Raw genomic sequence first — 20,218 nt, 5'->3', positions numbered from 1 at the left:
TGCAAAGTCTGGAATAAAACGTCTGGCCGCTGTGGTGTAGTGGTAAGCAGTGCGCGCTTCCACTCCGCAACGCCTGGGTTCAAGCCCTGGTCAAAGCAACATCGCAAAAAATGTAGGAAAAGGTTTTTTCTTAACAGCGGTCGTCCCTCGGCAGGCAATGGCAAACCTCCGAGTGTATTTCTGCCATGAAAACAGCTTCTGATAAAAATACAATCGCCGTTCGGAGTCGGCGTAAAACTGTAGGTCCCCCCGCTTTGTGTGACAACATCAAGGCGCACGCCACAAATCGGAGGAGAAGCTCGGCCAAACACTAACATATGTGTAAGCGCCAAACTATTATTATATTATTATTATTAATAATTGAAAAATGCTATAAATCTTCTTGTTTCATCTGGATTTGTTGGTCTTGGATAATGGCGTACTACTTCACATTTAGCTGGGTCGGTTTTGATATCTTTCTACGTTATTAAATGTCCTAAATAAATGACTTCTGATTTCAAGAATTTACATTTGCTTGCATTTAATTTGAGGTTGTAATATCTTAGTCTTTCAAAAACTTTTAAAGAGGTTTTTATTGTAGTGTTTTAAAGAACATCCAAAAACAATGATGTCATCTACATAAAGGAAAGCTTCTGATTTTTAACCGCTTGGTGCAATTGTTAACATCCTTTGGAAACTGTTTGATGATATTTTCAATCCGAATGACTATCGTTTAAATTGGTAGTGTCCGTCTTGTGTGGAAAATGCTGTTGGTGGACTTGAACCGTTTTGTAAAGGTATTTGGTGAAAAGAACTTGTCATGTCTAGAGTTGTGTAATACTTTCCTCTTCCTAAGACATCTAACACGTCCTCTAATCTTGTAAATAGGAGTTTGTAATTTACTATTTTATCATTTAATTTTCTGTAATCCACTACTAGACGCCATTTCTTATTGTCGTTGTCACTCTTTTTGGGTACTAGCAGTAATGGAGAGTTGTATGGGCTGACTGGCGGTTCGATGATGTCGTTATCAACAATTCCCTGTATCTGTCTTTATATTTCCTCTTGCTGGGTTTGTGGTAGTCTGTAGTTCTTTATGTATACCGGTTCGTTGTCTGTTAAATTAAGTTTTTGGTTGTAAAAGTTATTTACTGAAAGTTTTTCTCCTTCAAAATTATAAATCGATTGGTATTTGCGGAAAATTTATTTTAGTTCTGTTTCTGTATCTTTATCTAGGTTTCTCAGTTTTAATTCTTTTATCAACCTATGGAAACGTTCAGCGTTGTATATAGTTGTTTCGCTATTTGTATTCAGTATATTGTAATTTCTTAGTTTTTCTGTCGTGTGTTTAAATTTTCAATATGGACTGCATGACCGTTAACGTTCATTAACTTGACATGGGAAATATCTTTGGCAGGTGCAATCGAGTTTGCTCGAAATACGCCTTTTTGTATTTCTTGGTTAAAGACTACGCTGTCTTCCTGTATATTTAATTTAATAGGTAGTATTATTTCAGTTCTGGGTGGAATCTCTCATCTTTTTTGTTAATGGTAGTTTCGTTTCTATTGGTAAAATATATTCTTTGTTTTTGATATTTATCGTTATTATGAATGTTTCATAGTCAACTTTACAAAGGTAATTTATTAAAAAGTCCTTACCTAGGATTCCATCTCTAGCTATAGGAAAATCGCCATTTACTAGCTGAAAATCGATACTTGTTTAATCTTTTTCTATAAGTTCTATAAATTTCATTTCTGTAAACAAGTTATGTATGCGGCCGCAATGTTGTCTGTATCTTCCTTCTTATTAATTTCAATTTCGAACATGACGCGGACATAAGGAACATTTTACAGCACATTTTAACAAGTGGACACACAGCTGATTTCGCGAACACAAATATTATTGACAAAGAAAGAAGAGAACAGATTCGATACACAATAGAGAGCCTTAGAATTATGCAAAAACGAGAAATGACAATTAATAAGAAGGAAGATACAGACAACATTGCGGCCGCATACATAACTTGTTTACAGAAATGAAATTTTCAGTACTGACTAAACTACCACATCAAGTGGTATGGACATATTTTCTTTTTTTAGTGATTAAGTATTTATACATATACATATCTATGTTTGAATATCTAAACGATGTAAGTTGGTTTGTCATTAAATTCAATTTGTTGTTATATATGTATACATTCTTGTTTTTTCGGTTAATACTTAATGTGTGTGTTTTTTTGTATTTTTGTATATTTGTTGTAACAGATAAAATAAACACTACCCCTGAGGATGCTAAAAAAGTTTTAGCGAAACGTCGGGTGAAAAGTGGAATAAAGTAGTTTTATTCGCACAAGAACTGAAAAGATCAGACTAGCCTACAAACATAAAATAAAATAAATTTGAACTGATCGGACAAAAAAGATAGATTTGAATCTCGGAAGGCCTGCCGATATTTTTGTTTATTCCTGTCACCAACAAAAATACAAGGAACAAAATGAAGGATTTTTACAAACACATGAGATACAAATACGGGGAGAATACATGTATTAATCTCAAACATTACAGCAAACAAAATCAAAAATTAGCAAATCAGAAAGAAGATTTGAAATTCTTATTAGAATGTAAAAGGTATGGACTTATCCCCAACCACTTGAAGAATTCAATCAAAAACTTAGAAGTAAATACCGACTCTGATAGGATAAAACAACAAATTGAAAAGACAAAACGGAGTTTTCTAATTAAAATCTTAAATATAGAAATAACGCAAACCAACATCAATATCAAAACAACAAAATACCTATTAAATAATGCCCAAAAACAACTAAAATACGCCTTAAATCAGTTGGAAATAAATAATTTTATCAGAAAACAACGTTTCCTCAGTGATGGGATCGCAGAAAAGAAAAGAACGGCTCTCAACTTTAAGCTAAACAAGTTAAAAACGCATCAAATGCGAAGATTGGGAATAAAAACCAACAATAGCTGGTTCGAAAACAAGACGTCTATTGAATTTCCTGAAGAGGTAAAGTGGATACTCTCTCTGGGAAGAAAATTTACTTTGCCAACAACAAAATCAAACTTTTCGCCGATACATATAATAGCAGAAATGGAGCAACTTATACAGTCACTAGAGAACGATAAGGAAAAGGAAATAGCAAGAAATAAAGTGAGCAATAGAATATTACTTTTCAAACGCAACATAAAACACAACGAAGCGGAAAAATTAATATTATCAGCATTTCATAAAGCAAAGGCGTTTATCCAGAAACACAAAAACAACATTATTATAACTGATGCCGACAAAGGCAATAAAACTGTAGTCATATACAAAACAGAGTACCTAGAGAAGATGAAGAAACTAATAGAAGACAGAAATACATATAAATCAATACGAACTGATCCTACAAACACTCTTCAAAGGAAAAACAACAAAATAGTGGACGAACTTTACAAAGGCAAACACATAAACTTCAGGGAAAAACTAAAACTCACCTGCACTGCAGCCACGGCGCCCAGAATTTATGGCTTGCCTAAAATACACAAGCCTGGAGTTCCACTTCGTTCTATTGTCTCTTCTATTATGGTCCCCTGTTACAAACTGTCCAAATACATCGGCGAGATTTTACAAAGTCTAATTTCAGGAAAATATAACGTCAAGAATGCTTTTAATCTTAAAGATAAGTTAACCAACGTCCATGTGTGTGATGAAGATGTTTTAGTTTCGTTTGATGTCATTTCCCTATTCACAAATATACCAACGACATTAGCTTCGAGAATAATTATGAATAAGTGGGACCTAATTCAACAGAAAACTTCTATTCCAAAAAAGAAATTTCACGAAATAATAGACTTTTGCCTCAAGGATAACAATTACTTTATGTTCAGCAACAAACTATACGCACAAACATTTGGAATGCCCATGGGAAATCCAATTTCTCCAACAATCGCTGACATTATCATGGACAACCTACTGGACAACACCATCACTGAGCTGAAAGAAAAATTTAACATTGACATAAAGTTTGTAACAAAATACGTGGACGACATCTTCGCTATTATCAAACGTAATGACGCGAATATTATTCTAGATACTCTTAATAAATACCACAATAAACTGAAATTTACTATGGAAATTGAAAAAGACTCAAAAATACCATTTCTAGATGTTTGTATTTATCGAGAAAAGCAAAACCTCCTTCTAGACTGGTACTCAAAACCAACCTCCTCTGGACGCCTGATAAATTACTTCTCATCTCAACCAAGAAACTATAAAATTAACACCGCAAAAAACTTAATCCACAAAGTACTGACGATAAGCCACACACAGTTCCATGACGCCAATATAGAGAAAATAACCAACATCCTAAAAAACAATAATTATCCTGTCAAATTAATACACGAACTCATAAATCAGGAAATAATAAAACATAGCAACCACCCTAACACACAATCGGACTCAGAAACAACAAAAAGCGCAAAGAAATTCTTCAGTGTTACATACATTCCCAATCTTACCGATAATTTTGATCATAACATAACAAAAACACAAAACACAGCACTTGCATATAAATCTAATTGCACACTTTCGAGAATATATACAAAAACAAAGTGTCCAGTGGAGGTCCACCAACAAAACAACGTAGTCTACGAAATTAAATGCAATGGGAAGGAAACAGAAACATGCGGAAAGGTGTACATTGGGACAACGAAGCGGCCTTTAGGTGTTCGATTAGGCGAACATGAAGCGGACATAAGGAAACGGAAAAGCAGTACAGCATTATCACAGCACATTTTAACAAGTGGACACACAGCTGATTTCGCGAACACAAATATTATTGACAAAGAAAGAAGAGAACAGATTCGATACACAATAGAGAGCCTTAGAATTATGCAAAAACGAGAAATGACAATTAATAAGAAGGAAGATACAGACAACATTGCGGCCGCATACATAACTTGTTTACAGAAATGAAATTTTCAGTACTGACTAAACTACCACATCAAGTGGTATGGATATATTTTCTTTTTTTAGTGATTAAGTATTTATACATATACATATCTATGTTTGAATATCTAAACGATGTAAGTTGGTTTGTCATTAAATTCAATTTGTTGTTATATATGTATACATTCTTGTTTTTTCGGTTAATACTTAATGTGTGTGTTTTTTTGTATTTTTGTATATTTGTTGTAACAGATAAAATAAACACTACTCCTGAGGATGCTAAAAAAGTTTTAGCGAAACGTCGGGTGAAAAGTGGAATAAAGTAGTTTTATTCGCACAAGAACTGAAAAGATCAGACTAGCCTACAAACATAAAATAATATAAGAATTGTCATTGGCTTATTATATAAATACATTTAGATTTAGTTTTGTTTACATGTCCCTGTCCCCCGGAGAAGTGCCATTGTGGTCCTCCAGGTCGCCTACATTTCCCTGAAATTCGACAACCTTCATTTGGCGGCCATTTCTTTCCCGATTTCTGGGGAGGGATCTTTAATTGTTCCTATCATAGTTATTAGTCTGTCTTTCATTGGAATAATTTCTCTGATCATTGCTATGGTTCTTAGCTCTTGAATTTTTTTAGCTCCAATTCGCATTATGGTAGTTATTGCTTTGTCTCTGGTTAGAAATGTTTCTTGTATTATTGTGCGGTCTTCTGTTATCGCTATAGGTATTACTGTTATTGCACCTGTTACTAGATTGGCCGTTAAAATAGCTGTTCGTATTTCGCCTGTATGAGTTATTGGGATTTTTTTTTTTTCATTTTTTTCATTTCATTTATTTCATTTCTTAATGCATACAGATTAACACAGTATTCTAAATTCATGTTTATTCATATAGTGGTTTGTTTCTGTAATTGTTTCTGATAAACATAACGTCTGCTATCGCACAGTGCTTCCTTTCCATATAAAATGTGGGCAAAAATAGAATTATGGATTCGCTTCTTAGTAAAATTGAGGACGCTAAATTCAAAAATGCAATTGGTTTTTGGATAACTTTAATACTTTCACTGTAAATGCAGTTTGAAGTTGAAAATTTGGGTTCTTGTGGCTTTTACATAGGTATGTACATATAGTTCTTTCTAATTTCAAAAGTGAAGTTTCAAGTGACAGGGCTTGGCCTGTAGATGTGCAATAAATTTTTTTATTTTTGAAAAGGGTTAGGGGTTTGTTAAAATTTTTTAATAAATTAAATGAATTAGATATTATGATATCGATATCAGTTGAACTAATTTTGAAAATACTTTACCTCTAAATGACACGTAGAAGGGTTACCACATGTTTAAAAAATCAAATTCACTTTAATTAAGGGAATAAGGTAACTGAAATATGTATATCAATATGAGTATCAGACAAATAAAAAATTTGACATATTCAGCAAGAAATAAGTGGAGAGTAAAAACATTCGTGAGTTAATTTAAGAGTGCAATAATTAAAAAAAATGTAATCAGAACAAATCACTGATTGACAGTGTTTGTATTTGTAATAAAACAACATATACGATGGCGTAATCCTATGGTTTGACGTAATTATTATTTTAGTTTAACTAAATTCGACTTTACAAACAGGTGGCAACCCTATTCGTAATATTTTTAAGCTAAAACCTCTTAAACCTCTTTCGTCTGACTCCCTTATGGTGATACTTATCTATTTCAATTACCTAATTCCGTTAATTCAATTAGAATTTTATTTTTTAAACAGGTGGCAACTCTCTACATGTTGTTAATACACATTTCGATTGATACCCATCTCTTAATAATTCATTTAACTTATATCTAATTTAACTTGAATCCAATTTTTTATCAATCTAATTTTTTAACAGGTGGCAACTCTTAAAAAAATAAACCTATTTTCCACAGGTTAAGCTTTTTCATCTGACACTTCATTTTAGAAAATGGAACGAATCGTGCAGATCTCAAGGCACTGACAAAAAATGAAAAAAATTATTTTATGCGTTAGCGAAAAACGCATTACTTCAGAAAGTGCAAAAAATGAGCAGGTTTTTATTTCTTCTTCTGAAAGCTAAAAGCCCGTACTATTTAATAAGATAATAAAAAATAACATATTTTTACTTATTTTTTATCCATTCCATTAAAATTTAGCATTTTTTGAAATTTTGTTAAAAAAAATTGTTTGTTGTTGTTTTGGAATACCGCAGGTACACCCTGTGTTTAATTTCATTCCAAAATTTTAATTCCTGTAATTCTGTACTATCTATATGGAAGCAAGAAACGTAAAACCACCATTTTATTTCAACGAATATATTTTTGACATATTTTCTGTGAAGAGCTTACGCCTGGCTATATTTTTACTAAACTTCTTAGTATAAAATTTGTCGACTTCAGTGGCTTCCTGGCGGCATGTAATTAATTTAGGCAAATTTTTATTTAATTCTTTTTAGTGGATAAATTGTCTTCGCAAAAGTACCAAACAAGTTCAATTTGCAGATAACGAATTTTTCGATTTATGCCCACTTAAACGGCACTGTGTGTCGTGTTGATTTCCTTGTTCTATCTCTAGTGCGATTTCAGTAGCGGTAAAAGATTTTAGTGCTGCAAATACTGTTTGTTTGAGTTTGTCATTTAGTCCGTTTTTTAATATTGGTAGACTGCATTGATCATTTATGTAGTTTAGTGATTAATGATTTTTGCTCAGTTGTTGCATTTTTACCTCGCTGTCCTATTTGCAATGTGTCCAATTCAGATATAAGATGTAAAATTTTGTTTTTGAAGTTAGTGACATGTAAGATTGGCAAGTTGGTTTTGTATGTGTGGAATAGTTGTTGAGCTTTTATATTTATTAGTTAATTCCTCAAATGTTTGAAATGTTTCTATTGAAGTCACGTTTGTCTTCACCGTTTGACTTAAAGCTTAAACAGATGGCAACGTTTATCCGGATTAACTCGGACATAATCCGGATCAACAGCAGTTAATTCCCGAGTTGATCCGGATAATCGCTGCCGTCTGTTTATACTTTTAGTTTCACGTAAACTACAAAATCTATCAGTGCTAATTTACCTCTTTCAGTTAGACCGTTATAAATTATTTCGATAATTTTTAGAAATGCTTCCAAGTCTTTATGATTTCCGGAAAAAATTGGAATAGCTTTTATAGCTGTTTCGAAACTAAACTCAGACATTTTTTTTTCGCTTTGAACTGACTCCTTGTTTAAAATTAAGTATTGATTTTCTTATTTTATGTTTTTCTGTTTTTATTCTTGGTGTATATTTGTATGCATAGATTTATTGAATTATGTTTTTTGTTTGTTTTGTATTTATAACTAAGAAATATATAAATAATTTTACTAATAAACTGAACCCTTAATATTATATTTTGTATTACATCAACAAGATTTATAGACATGTTTGCCATATTTAATTTTCGCCTAACCACAAGCTGGTTTTATTACCGTTTTGACTCTTACTAACATGAATGCAATAAATTATAATATAATTAGGGTATTCACAGTTTTCTTTTAAAGTTAAAAGGTGGCAACTTTAGCAAGATAACACACTCGAACTGTGAGCAACCCTTCGCACATATGTTTCGAATTGTCAATAAAACATATAGTCAGATATATATTTAAAAATCTTTTAAATTGCGCCCACCTTATGTTTTTCTGCTCCACTTTCCATTTTTTCTTAGCTGATCAGAGATGCCAGTTTAACACAAAACAAAACACCATGAATATGGCTACAAATATTAGAATTATAAAAAGTGCTATGAAGCCGACTGCATAGAATTCAGTATCTTTATCATTGAGTTCGGGTTTGTGCATACTTGGTGATTCGTATGTTATAACCGTTTTGTCTGTATTTGCATCTTTGCCAACTTCGAACCCTGTGATGGCTATCATGATGGCGCTAAAAATTTATTTCCACCACGCCATGTTGTTAAACTCTATGCAACATTTAAAAATGTATATTTATTAAGCTTATTGCCATGTCTTTGGCAGGATCTTAATCAAACTGGCAGGATGGTCCTGTAGTTGTGGAACCTTCAGGAATGTTCCTCTTTCAATAATTTGCTATATTTTGCAAAAATCCGATCAAACTCAGCCTTTCTGACGGTCTGATATGAGTCAGTCATTTATTTATTTTTACTTTTTTCGTATCAATAATGTAAAAACGAATCAAATTTAAAAGTTCTATCTGCGATCAACAATGAATCGGTTGTGCAGGATATTAATCAGTTTCCGCAAGATTTTTAATAAGTTTGGCAGGATCGCCAGCATTCAATGATGAGGCAGCTGGCAGGGCTGAGTACGTTGCCGAACTATTCCACCTGTGAGTCATCGAGAAGTAACCAATCAAAATATGCGGCGGAAGCAGCGAGCATAATTGAAATAATCTGCTTGCAAACGGCAGCGCTAAATATTAATAAAATTTGCCTGGTCAGCATTGCCCTCAAAAGCATATCTAGGTCGCTGTGCTCATATTGTTTTGGTTGTGCATTTGTAAGTTGCCGCTTCTATTGCATTTGGTGTGTGTGATCACTACACTAGCACTACCTTATAAGAATAAAGCTGATTTCTTAATATCTAAACTTATTTGCTTCAATTGCCGTGTGAGTGGCCATCACTCACGTGAATGCAAATCGACTTACAAATGCAATGTTTCTAAAAGGGCTCATCATACTGTTTAACATACAGTTCATGATAATACATCCCAGGGTAGCGGTCGAGTAAGCTCTGCTAATGCTTGTACTGAGAGCTCAACGTTATCTCTCACAGCCTCTGCCAACAACGCGGCTATGTTTCGCAACGTTCTGCTGTACACCATACGACTTCTCGTCAAATCACCAACGGCAGGGATTGAGCTCAGAGCACTCCTTGACCAGGGTTCGCAAGCAACCCTTATTTCCGAGAACGCGTCTCAAATATTTAACTTAGCTAGGCTAAAACCTACTGTGAAATTACCGGCATAAGTAACAGCCATAACTTCTACCGCAGTGCAGTTTCAATCGATCTTTGGTCAGTACAAAATGAGTATATACTAAGGTGTTACTCGCCCGTTATGCAGCGCTTATAATCTTTTAAGCCAAAGGCAACAAGCGTTTTAAGAAATCTTGGAAATTTACAAATTGATACATTTGCCGTTCCCGCTTTCTACAAGGATGACAAAATTGACCTCATTCTTGGAGCAGAAGGTTTCAGTCAAATTGTAGTCCCAGGCAAATCATTTTTACATGAAAATTTATTCTTTCAAAGGACTGTTTTTGGCTGGGCTATCTCTGGACCAACCCCGAATTTAGGTCACAGAGTTACAGTAAATAATATAAATTTGGAAAGCCTGTTACTGTCCTTTTGGGAGCAGGGAGAGCTGCCTAAGAAAACGGATCTGACCGCGGAACACGAAACATGCGAATTATTATTTTTTTTGACCACAACACAACGTAGTGAGTCTGGACGGTAAATAGTGGATCTACCATTTAAGTCAATGCTGAATTCTGACACTACGCCAACAATAAAAAATAACCATTTCAATGCCTTGAAACGTCTTAAGCAATTAGAACAAGCATTTATTAGCAGGTACGGAGAATAATCATAATTTTTTAAATTTTAACAAAAAAAAATAAAAAGTTGTAATCGTCATAAAACAGTTTTAACTATTCTCACGTATTTGTGTTCGTACGCCCTACTGTAATTTGCAATGATTTATATTTTTCGAGTTTAATCAATAAAGATTAAAAATAATAATTAATATTTGAGTTTTAATTTTTCGCTCAAAGGTAATTATTATTACTTGATTTTTATTTTTTCGATCAAGAATAATGATTATTCTACGATTTTTATTTTTTTCGCTCAAAGATAATTATTGAGTTTTATATTTTCACTTAAGAAAAATTATCATTCAAAAAAAAAAGCACAAGATATACCGGCGCGATTTCTCTCGTATCCTTTTTAGAGGTAGCGACACCCTAATAAAAGGAATATGTTTCAGGTCCGAATGTCAGTAAGTTGCGTCTGTATGGCCTTTTCAATTTTATAAATAATCATTATTTTTAAGTGGAAAAATAACACTCAATAACATTTATTATCTCTGAGCGAAAAAATAAAAATCATCAAATAATCATTATTTGTGATCGAAAAAATAAAAATCATTTCCCTTGAGGGAAACACTAAAAATCAATAATAATTATTATTTTTGAGCGAAAAATATAAAAATCATAAAATAATAATTAAATGCTGATTTAAATTATTTTGCTCATAATGATTACCGTCCCTGTTTGTTAGACGCCCTTTGTACCGCTAGCAATACACTGCATTCATGCAAGAATATGAAAGTTTGCAGCACATGGCTAGAGTAGGCGTATACATAGCAGATATTTCGCCCAATTCTTATTTTCTGCCCCACCATGGAGTTGTGCGTGAGAGTAGCTCTACCACTTAAATTACGAGTTGTTTTTGACGGCAAGTAGTAAGTCAAAAGTCGGCCGCTGTGGTGTAGTGGTAAGCAGTGCGCGCTTTCACTCATCATGGGTTCAAGCCCTGGTCAAAGCAACATCGCAAAAAATATAGAAAAAGGTTTTTTCTTAACAGCGGTCGTCCCTCGGCAGGCAATGGCAAACCTCCGAGTGTATTTCTGCCATGAAAAACAGCTTCTCATAAAAATACAATCGCCGTTTGGAGTCGGCGTAAAACTGTACGTCCCTCCGCTTTGTGTGACAACATCGAGGCGCACGCCACAAGTCGGAGCAGAAGCTCGGCCAAACACTAACATATGTGTAAGCGCCAATCTATTATTATTATTATTAGTAAGTCAAAAGATAAGACATCACTAAATGAAGAATTATTCTTAGGGCTTGTTCTTCAAAATAATTTGTTTCGAATTTTGTTACGTTGGCGAAAGCATCGGTATGCCTTTACCGCAGACATTGAAAAGATGTTTCGCCAAATTGAGGTCAATCCCGCTCAGCGGATATACCAGCAAATTTTATGGCGCTATAACAAAAGTGACTTATGGTACGACTCCGGCTCCTTATCTCTCAATTCAAGTTTTGCGTCAACTTTCTGAAGATTATAGGAACGAGTATGAACTAGCGTCAGCTGTGTTAGACGCAGACACGTACGTCGATGATGTTATGTCAGGAAATTTTAGCCGGAACAGTCTCATTGCAAAAAGATTTATGTGCTGCTCTTCTTAATAAAGGTCAGTTCGTACTTAAAAATTGGATAAGTTTAAGAATAGTTCCGCCACTTTTGATCTTAATCGAGATAATGTAGTTAAAGCGCTCGGTGTTCAGTGGAACACCACTTTCGATTAGTTCGCTTTTAAAACTAGCTTCAAGTCTGACTCCAAGCCAACAAAACACTCGAGCGGACAGTGCACGTCCCTTCGACCATTTAGGAGGGCTCACCCCTGCGACTATAGTTGCCAAATTACTTTTTCAAAAATTATGGCTTGGTGGTGTGGACTGGCAGGAAGAAGTCCCCACTGATATTGAATCAGTATGGTACGAATACAAATCAACTTTAACTGCGTTTCATGACATACAAATCCCTAGATGGATAGGTTATTCGCCCAGCTGTACCTTTGATTTGCATTGCTTTTGCGACGCTTCACAAGTCGCTTATGCCGCAGTAGTATACGCACGCATTTTCGTAGTCTCTTTTCTTCAAGCCAAGTCAAAGGTAGCACCCATCAAAACTGTATCCATACCCAGATTGGAGCTATTTATGTGCAGCTGCTCTTTTAGTCCAACTCACAGCCAATGTGATAGAGTCTTTTACTCAAAATTCTCCAAATTGTATTCAGTCAGCAACGTACTGTAGTGACAGCACAACAGTGGTGAGTTGGATTAGGCAGTCTCCATCATATTGGAGTGTCTACGTAGCAAATCGCGTAGGCGAAATTCAGCGCCATTCAAATATTGTCCAATGGCGATATGTTCCATCGCACATTAGGTCAAATGATTACTTTTTCTGTGCGAAATTAATAGCAGCTAAAATATTGCTCAAAAACATTGTCCAATTAGCTTGGTTTTGACACAAGTTATTTTCTTGCCATACTCCAACCCCACCCCCGCACCCCCTCCCCCTCTTAAAATTAGCTACACAACAAAATAAGTATGGTCACATGTACATAAGTGGTTTCTTCTAGCGATTAATTATGGCATTATCGAAATTCCTAAATTAAAAAAAGAAAAATATTTACTACATGCCTCGCAGATATGTCTTGAGGAGAGGTTCCTAAAGCAGGTACTCTCCATAAAGCACTTAATTTTCACTTGAGGTTTCAGTATTCCCAAATTCCCCCAATTCCGTAAATTCTCTCAAGGATTTGCCCTTTTTGCGAAGGCTGCTCATCAATGGTCTTTGCGAATCGACGCAAGTGTATTTGCAACATAGCCACGGCTACGCTACAGTAGATGAAATGTAATCCAAATTGAGTCTGCTATTTTTTTTTGCTATCACATACTTCCATCTTCACTATTTATCATCATTAAAATTGATTATTTATCACCAAAAAATTTAGGAGATATTTTTGGAGATAGCTGAAAATTCGGGAAAATTTTAGCTTTCCTATTTTACCATTTTAGCGATAGCGAAAGTTAGAATTCGGCTGATGGTCGACACAGTCACTTTTTTATTTCGAAAAGAACTTCATCAGCAAGAAACGCTATGTTTACAGATCTAAATATTTTAGCATCCTTTCCAAATTGTTTTCCATAATTTTCATCTTTCTTAGATTGCAAAAAATACGCGTATTTTCTTCTAAGAGTTTCATGGAACATTCGTAAATATCAGCAGTACCAAATTTTTTTCAAAATAGTTGACAACCGAAAAAGGCTTTTTTTCGAACATCCAATCAGCCAAACTTCAAACAACTTGCCTTTTGGGATAGCATGATAGCTCAGAAAAAAACTTTTTCTTGAAAACGGCTAAAAACGGCGGGCTAAGTAAAATAAAATCAACTCATTACATCTTAATTTATCCATTTCCGTTTCCATTTCGTTTGCCGAAAGTTAACAAAATTGTAAAAGCTTACATAAAATCGTAAATGGAAATAAATCAGTTATGCAAATAAGTCAGTTTTTTGCAAACAAATGATAAAAAGTCACTTTTTTTAAATTGGGGCATAGGTTCTCACTTATAGTTTTGTTTTATTTTTAAAATTTTTCTTTAATTATTCGAACTTAAAAAAAAAAATGCTCTTGAAACTTACAAAATAAACTGGTTGCGCAAACAACGTATCAATAACGTTCTGAAAGTGTAACTTTGGTTTATTGCTGTCTAACGGTGTTTTTTATTTTACAAAAACTAAGTGAAGTTTCTGTTATTTTGGAGTATTCCCTACCGAATGGCAACAAAAAATAATGTAAAACTGCCTTTATGAAATTGGACTTTCGCTCAGCCAAATGAATCATTTGACCTAATGTGCATCGGCTGAAACCCCGGCCGATTGCGCATCGAGAGGCTTGCTTCCAGAAGAACTAAAAGCTAAAGAAATCTGTTGGCGAGGTCCTAAGTTTCTTACCCAATCCGAAAATCAATGGCCAAAACTTCCTAGCAACCTTCAATCAACCTTAGAAGAGCGAAAAATTAAAGTGGTTAGCCACATGACAGGCGCTCAATATCCTGAATTTTTGGTTAGATTCTCCACGCTGAAAAAGTTATTGCGTGTTATCTCTTTTTGTTTTCGATTCTTTAAGAATTGTAGGCGTAGCATAGGGCCATCTTGGAATTTTGACTGCCAGAGAAATTCTCGAAACCAAAATTTGTCTCATAAAATTGACTCAGCAAATTGACTTCACCCACATCATTTCTGAATTGCGCAGTCAAAAAGAAACGAAAGAAAAACCTTTACTTAAATTATCACCTTTCATTGATGAGAAGGGTATCCTCCGCTCTAATTTACCCCCTGACATGAAATTTCCGGCGGTTCTAACCAAATCGAATCCTTTATCTAAGCTTATAATCTTAGACGCACATGAGCGTACTTTACATGGTGAAATCACTTTAGCTATGTCTTATGTCGGTCGCGAAATTTGGATTTTGGGCTTGTTCGAGTTGCAATCACAACCGCAGTGTTGCGCGAATAATTAAAGTATCACGGTCTGTGTGAATTTCCAGCAATGTGTTTTCAGTTGGACAGTTGCAACAATGTTGCCATTTTTCATCAGTACGGCAGAAATGCCGCTTTTATTACGTGCCTCGAACAGGCCCTTTGTCTGGAGTCGGTCAAGCTAAAACTATTATAAGCAGGTGTATAACTTGTTTCCGTTATGCTGCCAAAGCATCTCAACAAGAGATGGGTGATCTCCCCTCTGTTCGCCTAAATTTAACTAGGCCTTTCAAACATAGTGGTGTTGATTACGCTGGAGCTATACTCATAAACAATTCAACATAAAGAAGCGCTGCTATCACAAAAGGCTATGTCTGTCTCTTTGTATGCATGAGCACCAAAGCCATACACCTAGAAGCAGTGTTGGATTTAACAACAAGCTCTTTCTTAGCAGCCTTTCGCCGCTTTGTTGTCAGACGAGGGGCGTGTACTGATTTGTATTCCGACTGCGGCACAAATTTTGTAGGTGCATCAAAGGAATTAAAAGTCTTGCTATACCGAAGTCAACTTTCAATGCCAAAAAATTTACGTGAAAGTTTTTCAAGTTCTGGAACTGATTGGCACTTTATCCCACCTGCTTCCCCAAATTTTGGTGGTCTGTGGGAAGCAGGATTTAAGCTCATGAAGCACCATCTAAAACGCGATGTGCATGACCGAACTTTAAGTTTCGAAGAATTAACCACTTTGCTTTCACAGATTGAAGGATGCCTAAACTCTAGGCCACTTTGCCCTTTATCATTTGATCCACGAGATGTCAGCGGATTGACCCCCGGAGATTTCTTGATATGCGAACCCATCAGCTGCGTGCAAGAAGAAACCCTTCTGGAGGTTAACATCAATCGAATATGCCGATGGAAAGCAATTGAAAAAATCAAGCAGCATTTTTGGAAACACTGGTACAACGAGTACCTCAATCGTTTGCAAGCTCGTCCTAAGTGCCTTCATCCCCAAGTCGATGCAAAAATTAACGACCTAGTTCTTGTAGCAGACGTGCTTTGGGCGTATTTAGGAAGTGAATCCCAGAAAGAATGGGCGAGTGCGCGTAGTGTCAGTTTACTAAACACAAATTTATAAAAAGACCTATTTCAAAAATTTGTTTTTTACCCCTAGATGAAACAATGGATAGTTCTGAACACCATGATCCTCAGCTTATTGGACTAAGGGGCGAGGTGATGGAACCCGAGGCTGAAGACGCTGTGAGTCGGAGCATATCGGAGTAAAAAACTCGACTAGAACACTCCCAACTATAGGACGTCCTTCCTCTTGTGTCTACCCAGATTAAGAATAGTTGTTCTTGGTGGGGAGAATGTTCCCGTATTATATGTAACCAAAATATTGGAATTAAATAAACTTAAATTTTAACTTTAATATTTTATTGCACATGCAAACTATGAATTATCATTATATTGACAAGCATATTCATAAAACAGCAAAACATCGCAAAGAGCGAACTAAAACTAATGTTCTCATCATTTCCTTCTTACGCTGTCCTTCTTAGCGACACTTTATGCATTTGCTATATCGCTTAAGTTTGACTCTTTCACTTGGATTACGACGGCGAACAAATAAACACGTTTACTCTAACTGGAGTAATTTTCTTAATATTTTGAGTCTTTTTCATTTACCTGCGGTAATTAGGGTATTCATATCGCAACATTTAAATTATACATAGCTATTTTCTAAAAGTAACTTGTAGCCACAACACACATTTTCAAACTTTATACAGAATTTATAAAAAAATTTTATTAATTTTTTGGGTATGCAGATAACAGGCGTATAAAACTTTAGTAAAAGAAATGCAAATTTGGAGCGGCTAAAAATCGTAATTATTTTTTTTTTTTTGCTGACGGATTTGGCGGTTTTTTCATATAAATAGCGAAATTTAGGAAAGCTGGTGGTGACTGTTTTATTTTTTTTTGCAAACGGCCTTCCGCATATTCTTTCACAAGTACCTAATTCCTGTTTATAGGAAAACAGTGCAAAACGCCGTCAACAAAAAAAAACAAATAATATTAAAAATCAACGCGATCTTTTAGCCGCTCAAAACTTGCACTTATTTTACTAAGATTTTATTAGCCTGTTAACTGCATACCCAAACAAATTATAAAAATTCTGGTTAAAAAGCTCGAAGTTTGAATAAAAATTTGTGGAAGTTTTCTAAATTCTTTATTAGGTTTGAAAGTGAACCATATTTTTATAAAATAAAAAATATCAAAAAAAAAATTTATTGTAAATATTGAAAAGGAAACGCCATTCATCCACTTTTGACCACCACTGTATGTATATACATATATACTTATATTCATATAATCAAGATTTCACGTAAAGATTCGGGAGAACGAAATAAATTTCAGGAAATCTTAGAATAAATATATACAATCATATCTCATTCTAATTTATATTGTTTCCTGGTTAATTTTTTTTTCATTTTATATCATTTAATTAGCTGCTTAGGCGAATCTTGAAAATAGGAAAAATTTTAAACTTTTTCGTTCTGGAGAAGAAGAGTAAATTTGTGTTTTGTGTGTGGATTTGTTATGGTACACATACTGTGGGAGCAGCAGTGCATGCAGTCGGCATGACACAATGGGGTGCACTATGGCTAGTCATGTCGGCTGCCGGGATTCTTTCATTCACTACTGTTCCCCGCGCCGTAGCAGAGAAACAGTCATGCCTGTCAAACGTCTTCACGAACGGACAAAAAAACTAAAAAAAAAGCCAGATACCAAAAAAAACTGGGAAAAGCGTTACATTAAATGCTTTAAATAAACTGAAAATCAACAAAAAATGAAAAAAGTTCAATAAAAAAAATAAGCCATTATAAAAGTTCCTGCTTGCCGTCCTAACTAAATGAAAGGGTCAACATTCCCATTTTATAACTACAATTTATTCTAAATTCATTTTCTTACATCTATTTCTTAAAGCTAATCATCCTAATACTAAGTCCTAACATCTAACAAAAAAAAGGTAAGTATGCTTAATAACAGGGGGTCTTCTTAAATCTAGAGTAAGTATATTGTGAACGTAGAACTAGGGTAGGGTAGTAGTGAGGTAAATTTAATTCAGGTATATTAGTAAAGTCCGGCGGGTATGTATATATCACAAATTTTGCTTTTGACACAAACTCCAACAATATATCTGTGTTCGTATGGAATAGTAGCTTATGTCGAATGGCTGGCTTTAGTATACTGCGGCATTCGCAGCATACGATTGCGTAGGACTCACTGGCGCTGAGCTGTTGAAGAACTTTTGGCAAATAAATGTGCCAGAAATAGTTCCGATACTAGCAAATCAATATACTTATTAAGTCCCACCGAAAAATTCCTTGTCGTTTAAAAAATAAACGTAATGCCGCATTATACTAAAGCCAGCTTCCCGACACAAGCTACTATTCCATACCAACACAGATATATTATTTGAGTTTGTGTCAAAAGCGAAATTTTTCATTTTTGCTCAATCAACTGCCCAAGAAAATCAATTTACTAAATATACAGCCCAACCGAACGGAGCGCAGTTAAATTTGTGCAGCTAATTGAAGCGTCTATTACGGTCTTAAGTGAGAAGCAACCCTGCACTAGATTTCATTAAAAGTCGATTAAACGAAGTGATCGATATTGATGCTTCACTAATTTTGTTCGTTTACATTGCTTAAAATGTGTAAATTACTCTAAAATATACGTGTCAGTTGCTTCATATGCCAAAAGTGCATTTTTAATTAATAAATTGGGAACAAACTAAGCAACACGGTCAAGGACATTGGAGAGAGATTGCAGCCTACCAAAGAGAAGTTTGGACGCATTGATTTAGCTGTTAACTGTGCTGGCACAGCAACTGCAGTAAAAACGAATAACTTTAAAAAGGATGCCACTCAGTTTTAATTTCTCCACCCTTGTCATCATGGTCAATACTCTTGGCTAAAACTATGTTCACATATCAATATTATCTCAATCAAAGCTCGTTTTTAATCACCCCGTTTACTCAGGCAAATCTCAGATTATTAGCTGTCAAATTTGTTGTGCTTGTGATAGAACGATACGAGAACCGAGTACAGAATATCGATACTTTTCATGAGTACTGAGTAGTATAGAGGACTCGATACTTTTTGACAAGTACTGAGTAAATATCGCGAACACCGAAAAACATCGACGTTTTAAAAACTTGTTTAGGTAAATATTTTTTTTCAATTACATTGAAAAATGTTTAAAAATTACCCCATGGGCATAACGTTCATTTACTTCAATACTGTTATAACTCAAAAAACCGAAAAATTAATATATGCTTTGTTCTGGTGATCTACTGGTAATCGCTATGAAATTTTTATACAACATAGAAGAACTTCTTAAATAATTGGAACGCAAAGTGTATGCTACCATACGTTAAAAAAATACACCACAAATAAGCGCGTATAATTAGGGGTATAAGTGTACAATACGTACATTTCTCTTATTAAAAATAATAATATTAGGATCGATAGGGGTCTTACTCCTGATCATAACGGTATAATTTTTTTCGGGGGGAAATAATATTTACTGGTATTATAGTTCAAAGTACACAAATGTAGAAAACGTACATCGATAATTTGACAAATAATGAATATTTTTAATAAAAAATCGCGCGTTTTTTTATTAAAAATTTTCGCCTGCGCTGCTTTTCCCATAAAAATCAATACTTCCATAAATAATAAAATTTTTTAATAAAAATCGCGCGATTTTTTATTAAAAATTTTCTCCTGCGCCGCTTTTTCCATAAAAATCAATACTTCGATAAATAATGAAAATTTTTAATAAAAAATCGCGCTGATCGCTATAGGGATCTGAAGAGGGAAGCGAGACGTATTTGCTGCAATAAGAACAGAGAGGCCGAAATACGTGTGTGCGAAGAGCTTGAAATGCTAGCCGACAGGAAGAATGCCCGAAAATTTTACCAGAGAGTTAGGCGACTTACGGAAGGTTTCAAGACCAGGGCGTACTCCTGTAAGAACAACAATGGCGACCTAGTAACCGATGTCCAGAGCGTACTTAAGTTATGGAGGGAACACAACAAATTTGCAAAAAAAAGCTACAATTAATGCCGTTATATCATTTTCAATATCTCAATTCTATCGACTAGGTGTATGGTGTCAAGTTAGCACTACATACCATTATTTCCTAAAAAACGTAAGCTACAAATTT

At 34.6% G+C, this 20,218-nt stretch overlaps 2 protein-coding genes across 2 annotated transcripts; both read left to right on the top strand.

Annotated features, from left to right (window-relative positions):
• The first annotated feature begins 3,301 nt into the window (after nt 1-3,301).
• Nucleotides 3,302-13,639, top strand: LOC108382057 (uncharacterized). The gene is made up of 2 exons (XM_017638455.1): nt 3,302-4,985; nt 11,782-13,639. The coding sequence occupies exon 1, from the start codon at nt 3,328-3,330 to the stop codon at nt 4,948-4,950; it is 1,623 nt and encodes a 540-aa protein (XP_017493944.1). The 5' UTR covers nt 3,302-3,327; the 3' UTR covers nt 4,951-4,985; nt 11,782-13,639.
• Nucleotides 13,640-14,296: 657 nt separating this feature from the next.
• LOC108382068 (uncharacterized) lies at nt 14,297-16,435 on the top strand. Its single transcript, XM_017638465.1, has 2 exons — nt 14,297-16,094; nt 16,158-16,435. The coding sequence occupies exons 1-2, from the start codon at nt 15,378-15,380 to the stop codon at nt 16,206-16,208; spliced, it is 768 nt and encodes a 255-aa protein (XP_017493954.1). The 5' UTR covers nt 14,297-15,377; the 3' UTR covers nt 16,209-16,435.
• Nucleotides 16,436-20,218: the final 3,783 nt, after the last annotated feature.

The sequence above is a fragment of the Rhagoletis zephyria genome, unplaced genomic scaffold, assembly GCF_001687245.7.
Source record: "Rhagoletis zephyria isolate East Lansing unplaced genomic scaffold, Rhagoletis_zephyria_1.1 Rzeph_scaffold_00143, whole genome shotgun sequence".
In the NCBI taxonomy this organism is placed as follows: Eukaryota; Metazoa; Arthropoda; class Insecta; order Diptera; family Tephritidae; genus Rhagoletis; species Rhagoletis zephyria.
The sequence above is the reverse complement of the archived record's forward strand: the minus strand, read 5'-3'. Positions and strand labels throughout refer to the sequence as shown.